The sequence below is a fragment of the Pistacia vera genome, unplaced genomic scaffold (assembly GCF_008641045.1).
Source record: "Pistacia vera cultivar Batoury unplaced genomic scaffold, PisVer_v2 Contig410, whole genome shotgun sequence".
Taxonomy (NCBI): domain Eukaryota; kingdom Viridiplantae; phylum Streptophyta; class Magnoliopsida; order Sapindales; family Anacardiaceae; genus Pistacia; species Pistacia vera.
In genome coordinates, this window is record NW_022196236.1 from 409,086 (window position 1) to 417,422 (window position 8,337).

The 8,337-nt window shown below is 35.3% G+C and overlaps 1 protein-coding gene across 2 annotated transcripts; it reads right to left on the reverse strand.

The window, feature by feature from the left end:
• Positions 1-306: 306 nt before the first annotated feature.
• Positions 307-7,703, reverse strand: LOC116142502 (malate dehydrogenase, glyoxysomal). Of its 2 annotated transcripts, XM_031427930.1 has the most exons (10): positions 7,523-7,703; positions 7,216-7,431; positions 6,753-7,067; positions 6,103-6,192; positions 5,894-5,977; positions 3,634-3,669; positions 3,404-3,493; positions 3,195-3,289; positions 2,986-3,073; positions 307-655 (listed from the first exon to the last, which is right to left on the reverse strand). In XM_031427930.1, the coding sequence occupies exons 1-9, from the start codon at positions 7,592-7,594 to the stop codon at positions 3,001-3,003; spliced, it is 1,071 nt and encodes a 356-aa protein (XP_031283790.1). In that variant the 5' UTR covers positions 7,595-7,703; the 3' UTR covers positions 307-655; positions 2,986-3,000. The 2 variants fall into 2 exon arrangements, with proteins under 2 accessions (XP_031283790.1, XP_031283789.1); XM_031427929.1 differs by lacking the exon at positions 307-655 and having other exon boundaries at positions 2,774-3,073; positions 7,523-7,699.
• Between the last annotated feature and the right edge of the window lie 634 nt (positions 7,704-8,337).

Genomic DNA, 8,337 nt, shown 5'->3' on the forward strand with positions numbered 1-8,337 from the left:
ATCCACTTAACCTAAGCCCACTCTCCTGATTATTATTATCATAATTTTATGTTAAATGGAAGTTTGCGTAGCATATGAGTAGAGTATAAAATAAATGAATTATTGTGAAAGAAGAAACAAAGAAGAGGGTAGTGGGATCTTGAAAAGAAAGGGTTGGCAGGGTGAGTGGGGTTTTGAAATGAAGGGATGGGGGGCAGCTTCTTTAATAATTTGATGTTTTCACGGGCCATTCTTCTTCATGATTGTTCGTTTTCATTGGTGAGTCAAAGCTTCAAAAAATTGAAGAAGGTGTAAGAATGCCCACTCAATCATTTATACTTTACGTATTAAGTAGGCTACTACACATCTTCCGAGAATAACAAAGAGCTATTAATTTGGGTTCCTTTCCTTCCACACACTTCTTCTCACAAGCGGCGTACAAGTCAAAACGATGAATCTAAAAACAACAAATCGGCCCATTCTGATAGGCTTGTTATTGATAATGGGCTCCGCTTTGTTTCTAGCTTGACTCAAAGGCTAAGTGGGGTCAAAAGAACTTACTGAAGGAAACTGTCATCGGACCATCAGGCCTCAGAGCATTACAATTTATAGAAGTTTCATGAAAGAAAGGGGACTAAAGTTCGAGTCTGTGATTTCCTGACGATTTTTCCAAGTGCTGAAACAGTTCACATCACAAACAAAGAATCAAGTTCCATGAGAGTTTTGAAAGTATTTGATTTGTTCAAAAAATGTTAAACAAAAATTTTGAATACTAGTAGTTCATGGTTGTTGAATCGGCGAGACCAAGCAGAAATTGAAAGTACAGCAAGACTCAAATCAAATTCAAATTGGGGGCCATAAAAGAAACATTATGAAATAGATTAGTGTTATATGATCCTTATGTATTAGCTAAAGAGAAGAGCCCCTCTCCTCATAAGATTCTGATTTTGAATCCTTGTATTGATCTAATTGGAAAAATTAAGCGATTTAAAGTAAAAACATTATGTTTTAATGAGCAAAAAATTATGAGTAATGTTACACTTATATCACTTTTTTGTACAATTTTCATTACATTATGATGTGACATATGTCACAATCACACAAATTTTTAATTATTTTTAATTTTTAATATTATAATAGAATTTGTGTGGTTGTAGCATATGCCACATCATGATGTTTACAAAATTGTGTAAAAAAATAGTGTAAATGTAGCATTACAAAAATTAGATCCTTCATAAAATTATATCTAAGCATGGTTGTATTACAAAAATATTTATCAAATTATTAGTTATAGATATTTGAGTGAAAAATATGATTGCTCAAAAATAAAATTGTTTTATTCCCCTTGCTCACAGAAATGTACAAAGAATTTAATTTGATGGCGTTTACAAGAATGAGTAAAAGACCAGAGAATAATGTTGATAGCCTATAGTCCTGGTGCGATTGAATTTGCTTGTCATGCCTTTTTCAACTTCATGTCCTCTTATAGGGAAATTTGGTCATGGTGGTTAATTGTCGCTTACTCCTAGGAATCATGGGCCATGTTTATGGAAAATAGGGCATGTTTATTCTTACAATAATACTAGCCTGACAAATGTCTCACTAATTTCTCTCACAAGCCGCACACGTGACACTGAGTTGGCAGCTTCCACCAGAACGGTCGCAAAATGATTTCGACTACATCTAAAAAATGACCGTTCCTCAATAGAGAACGACCGTTATAAAATAGGAACGGTCATTCATTGGATGAGGAATGACCGTTCCTGGGATGAGGAATGGTCGTTCTTGGTTGAGGAACGACCATTCCAAATGGGCTTATGAAACCCCCATTCCATAAGATTGAATGGGGGTTTCATCTTATGGAATCCCATTCCTTCTTATGGAATGGGAGTTCCATATGGAACACCCGTTCTATCTTATAGAACAATCATTCCTTATGAGAACGACCGTTCTTTATGAATGAAATGACCGTTCCTTATGAATGAACGGTCATTCCTCCTTAAGTAAATATCGTTTATATTTAGTCAAAGTTCATGATTTGATGTGTAAAGCAAACCCAATGCCACGTTGGGTGTTTGTGAAAGAAAGTAGTAAGAGATGTGCCATGTTGGGTGTTTGTGAGAGAAAGTAGTGAGAGACATTTGTCAGTATAGTAGCACTCTTATTCTTAAGAAAGTGGACCTATTTGGACCATCTTACATTATTTTGTGGGCTGCTCCTTTTTTGCCTCTTTGGACTTTTATGCTTGTATCTTACAGTTGCCTTTCAATTTGGGCTCAGGCACTTCAGGTGCAACAGAGAGAAAACAGCTATTTTCAAATAAATGAAGGGATTAAGTTGCTAAGACTAAAGGCAGAAGAACAAAGGCGGAATCGGAGAATGCAAAGTTGGCAGGGTCTTTACACTTGTTGTGTCGCGGTGAGTTAGAAGAAATTGTACATTTGTAGGGTTGGTTACAGCAGTGAAGTTGTTAGGATCCCACATAGGAATCTCACAATAAGACTCCTACTTCTCAAGTCAATCTTTGGGGTTGGACTTTAACTTTGGTTTAAGTTCTAACACTGGTGCTTCACTGAGAGTTAGACTACAAAAAGGGCTACATATAGACTAGCTGAAGGTGTAGTGTGCTCTCCTTGGAAGGGTGGGCTGCAAGCGAAAAAGGCTACCTATAGGCTAGATTAAAACATTGCTAAGATATTGTTCACGCTGTGATGTCTAAATGTAAACAAAAGGATAACTGGGTTGGTTTGGTGGGTGAATTAGTATGTAATCAGTTACCCAAGAATGTTGAACGTATTAAAACAATGGAACAAGAAGCAATTCCTAATTTACATTTTTTTTATGGATTTATTACATGAATATCACCAGACCCAATCTCACCTTAGAACAATAAACTGTTTTGAGATTGTGAGTTTCACGTTAAAGATCATTTCCATCACCACTTATTCAGGGAAACTAATCTTGAAATATATGAAACAAACATTAAGAGCTCGAATATCATCCTACCGTGTAATTGGCACCTCATTTCCTGATGAAGGTAACACCTTTCTGAATACTTCCTGCCAACTCTTTCTTCGCCTTTTCCAAGCCAGCCCTGTTCACAGTTTGCAACAAAGTCTTTCAAACTTGCAGCAGAATGAGAATAGGTTTTAAATTTGTAACCAATAAAGTAAATAAAACAACAAAAACAAACTCAGATGTATATTGTTACAGACCTCTCATACTCGTTCAGGGGGCCAAGTGGGTAAATTTCCTCAACTCCATAACGGCCAAGCCGAACTTTTGATGCAAAGAAAGGAAGTTCAGTCACCTATAAAAGGAAAACAGTATGGTCATAGGTAAGCACCATAATTTCATCAGGTAATAAGATGTAGAGAGGAAAAATATTAAGACATGTTCACCGCAAAAAGGATTCATTTAAAACCTGAGAAGCCACGTATGCACATTCAACAATATTGGCATCCCCTCTCAAGCCCCGTAGACATGCATCAGCGAATTTGACAGCAGCATATGCCTGTAATTTTTATCCACATTTCTTATGGTCACATTATGTGCTAACCACTTGATAGCTCGAACGTAGCAAGGGAAGTACGGATATAATCAAAAGAAAAAAGTAAGAATGTTGTGAATAGTAATTATGCTTAAACTACTAACCATCGATAGTGTGGCAGAACCAGTTCCTGCTTTTGCCTGCAATATCAGCAGTAGTTACTCAATTACAATTTTAACATACAAATAATAAAATGGGTAAAGAACAACACCAAACCGCAAAGAATTTGGTAAAGAAGTATCAACTGAAGTCCAAATGACAGTGATGTGAACATATATGATATAACTATTTATAGGTTGAGCACCAATTCATGGAACATGCCATAAAGAAAAAAAACCAACTCTGTCATGATCCTATTTGAAATTGACAAAGAAGTAGCATCTCAAAAAATATCACCTTCTATTAAAAAGGCAAAAAGGACCATCAATATGGCTAATATAAAATAAAAATTTGGATAAGATCTAAAGTGCAATTCATTGACAAATTTATGGTTTCATTATAGATGCAGGAAAACAGATTGCTACTTATTGAAAATTCATAATAACAGGGTCAGATAATGCATCGACAAGAGTCAGGCAAAGGATTCATGTCCTTCATCCTACATAATTCTGCCTTGCACTGGATCAGATGATGCAGCTAGTCTCAGCAATAATAAAAGCTATGAAATTTTTTTAATCAGTCTCTACCAACTTTTCAGAATTGCATTGAAATCACTGTTCACAATTGTATAAGGTAAATGCAAAGTCGGCTTAAGGAAATTTTAGGTCTTAGGCAAAATTCTAAATTAGGTCTTTTCATATCTGATGAAATTTTTTAAAATATTAGTAAATAATTCATATTTTTTGTTAGTATATAATAACACACAAACACATTAAGTCTTCAAAATTGGAAAAAGGAAAAAGCATATTGAATTTGATGTTAATGTTAATGTAACTATAACATAATAATAATGTTTGGATATACTGTATTTATTATTTGTTTGTGTCCATGTTTTGTTTTCTCCAGATCTTCAATGAAACCATTCCTTTTATCTAATTATAAATTTTGTACTGGGAGCATAGACAAATAAGAAATTTAATTGAAGAAAACAAATCAACTTTTAGTTTGAATCTTGGAGAGACAGAAGCTTAGAAAAAAAAAGTTAACTAACATTTGTTTCTAAATTTGAAAATTTTCTATGAAAGCAAATATATAAATATAAAATTTTAATTTTAGAAATACAAAATAAATAATTAAGTAGAGTCTTAACTAATAGAGACCTTAATGGAAATAATAAAATTCAATTGAATGTTCAAAAATGGGGGCCTTAATTCAAGGGAAGACCTTATTAAAAAGGTTAACCAAGAGAAACCCGAATGACAATAATAAAAATTCAAATCAATGTCAGTGAACAAGGGCCTAAATTCAATGGGAGGCTTAACTGCCTAAGATAATTGCCTCACTTGCCTATCCCTTGAGCCGCTTTGAAGGCATGCAAGTTTCGCAAAGGTAGAACCATCAACCATAGAAGGCTACAGTACTCTTAACCATACACATTTCTAGTGAATTCTACCTAGTGCACTTTACAGTCTCGTAACTCCTACCTAGTGCACCTTACAGTCTCATAAGTCCAGACATTTTATTTACGGGTTTCTTTTTGTATAGATTAGCTACAAACAGTTTAGTATGAGTCTTACAAACATTAAAAACAAACACAAAGGAACTTGCAATCAACGTATTTCTCATAAGGGTTTTCCTTTTAGGGGTTTATAGATTTATCAAACCTAATATTTACAACCTTTATAGTTTCAAAGATTCTCCAAATTCTGCTATCTAATAGTTGTTAAGAGTTTTGAGAATGTCTGTGGCAGTTGGGTTTAAAGCAATATACCAGTCTTCAAAGCCTTAAATTGGGTTTGATGACCTCACATCTGTCAAGAAGTGTACTTAATTCTGGAAAAAAAAATTATCCTGCAACTACAAACAAACTGCCTAAATCAACCAAAGCTGAAGATAGGAGAAATAACACATTTACTCCTAAAGGAGTATGGTCTGAGGCTGTGTTATGTTACCTCTATTAATGCCACGGTTCATAAATGCAAGCTGAATCATATGGAAAAAGAAGAAGAAGTAGAGTAATAAGTCAGGCAAGCCACATCAGTAAAATTCATCATAGGATCTTATGTCATATTGACATCAGTTAGGCCAAAAATTCACAAGTCAGTTAAGCTATGAATCATAACAAATAGTAAACCAACAGGAAGAACCAAATATGAGCATTATTGGCAGTCCAAGACAGATAATTTCAAATATGTCTGCGCTATATTTTCAGTTTAACAATATAAATTACAAAATAAAATTTAAAAAAAAAAATCATCATTGTACCTCAACAACTTCTGTTCCACCATTCTGAATACGGTCTGTCAAGAAGTCAATTTCCTTAGGGGTGAAAGAGCATGGTGGTTTAACCTGTTTATAGCAAAACAACAATGGATACAGAAAGAAAAGAAGAAAACAATACTGAAACATAACAATCAACGGAATTTACACACAAGAATTCACATAATTCAAAAATTGAAAACTCCCTCTTAGACCTGAGACAGAAGAGGTAAAATAGTAACCCCTGCATGACCCCCAACAACTGGAACATCAACTTCCCTAGGATCAAGGCCCAAGACTTCGGCCTGCAGCAAACCCAAGAGGATTTAATAAAGAGTTAAAAGTTAATACCACTGGAATCTAAAATGGATGACAGCAAAGAATAAAAGAATAATTCAGGATACCCAACCAAGCACCTATCTTTCGTCAACTTTAAAAACCTAAAGGTTGTATCCTGCAAATTATGGGGTTGAGAATTGTGCAATCTTAAGCCACAAACCATTTGATGGCTTGACTTAGGTCATTCAAGCAACATGGACCACAACTTGAAAATGTATGGCTAAAGATTTCAGACACCAACGCGTATCTTGATTCAGCATAGAAGCATTTAAACCTTTACTTGCAACAAGAGATATTATTGCTTAGAAAAAGGTTACACAAAATTGTTCTAGTAGGAAATAAACCATATGCATTTGCTTCTCCCAACTGGAATATCATATTCTCTTAAATAATCATAACTGAAATTGATTAAACATTAACAAATGAATTTAAAACAAAGCAAAATCATGAATGATGTATTTGAAGCTTGACCGTCAAATAGCATAAGAAATATAAATCAATGGCACAACCGGGTTGCAGGGCATACCACAAAAGTATTGGCTCTAACAACATCAAGCATTGTGACTCCCAAAAGTCGGTTTGGATCATAAGTGCCAGCTTTCTTGAAAACCTCGGCCGCAATCGGAACTGTGGAATTAACAGGATTACTAATCAAGTTGACAATAGCTTTTGGGCAGCATTTTGCGATTCCTTCACAAAGTGTCTTAACAATTCCGGCATTAATGTTGAACAAATCATCCCTAGTCATTCCAGGTTTCCTAGGAACACCGGCTGGAATAATCACAAGGTCCATGCCCGTAAGGGCATCCTCCAATTGTTGTTGCCCCAAAAATCCGCGTACCTAGAAATAAAATATAATTTGATATTTAAGCATTCAATTTTCAACAATAAAGATCTACAACTTCTCAGCTGGCAATGTCAAACCTATTTCTTACTAATTAAAATCATTAAAAAAAATTAAAAAAAAAAATTGAGGAGAAATAACATACAACGGCGCCAGTGTCCATGTGGCTAATATCAGCAGTAACGCCGGGAGAGTTGACCACATCATAAAGATGAAGAACTGAAACCAACGGATTCATCTTCATTAACATTGCCAGAGGTTGTCCAATTCCTCCAGCTGCGCCTAATATCCCCACTTTGAATCCTGGGGACCCACCTTTTGCCCTGCAATTCTCCCTCATCAAACCGGAAGTCTCCTCCGTCTAATCATCAATACTCAAAAGAAAATTCAACATCACCAACAGAGAAACCAAAATCAAGAAATAGAGAAACAGTTCATGGGTAACAATTAACCTGGAGATTAGGAGGATTAAGATGAGCTGCGAGTCTTGCAATTCGTTGATTGACTTGTGAAGTGGGCTGCATGGTTTCGTGTTCAAAGTTTTCAGAAACCTGTATAGTTATGTATTTTTGCTGGGATCAGGAAGCAAAGAAGTTGGACAACTTATGTGAATTTATAAGAAATTGATTAAAGGCTGAGATTGACTCCAATAATTGTGACGTGGGATGAGAGCACGGCACCGTTGATTGAATTGGGAAGCGTGGAAACTGATCTTATCCTCCACCGGCCCCACTTCACTTTCCGAGCGAATTTAACTGCCCAGACCTCCCAGATTTGCATTTAAAAAAAATGATCATAAAATATTTTGTAATTGTTTTTTTTAATTTAGAAAAACTGACGTGGCACACTTAGAATTCATTAAACATGTAAAACAGGTTAAACTAAAAAGATTTAAACATATGTAGGTAATACTATAATCAACAGAAGTTTGTTTAAATTTTGAAAATTAAAAACGACCCCTACCCTTCAAAATCGCTCAATCGAGCCATATACCCAAAAAAAACGATCGACAAAGACCTTTGATTTCTCTGCGATTTCTAGCAACAAAAGTGCCCTATTTTCGGCAAATATTTAATCCTAAAGCTTCCTTACACAAAATCATGGTTGATATTTACAAAGAGGAGGAAAATGCAACCCCATTCCAAATCCTAGACTCCGGCGACAGCGGCAGTTCAAAGGCTATCGAAGAAGAGGCTCCGGTGGATCATCTGATGAGTCAAGGTGGTCTAGAGGCAGAGGAGACAATGGCAGCACAAGAACAGAGAGA

Coding starts and splice junctions, on each gene's coding strand:
- LOC116142502 (XM_031427930.1), bottom strand. CDS start 7,594: ATGCAGCCCACTTCACAAGTCAATCAACGAATTGCAAGACTCGCAGCT. Junction 7,068..7,215: donor ACATGGACACTGGCGCCGTT/GTATGTTATTTC, acceptor TTTTATTTCTAG/GTACGCGGATTTTTGGGGCA. Junction 5,978..6,102: donor TTTTACCTCTTCTGTCTCAG/GTCTAAGAGGGA, acceptor TGCTATAAACAG/GTTAAACCACCATGCTCTTT.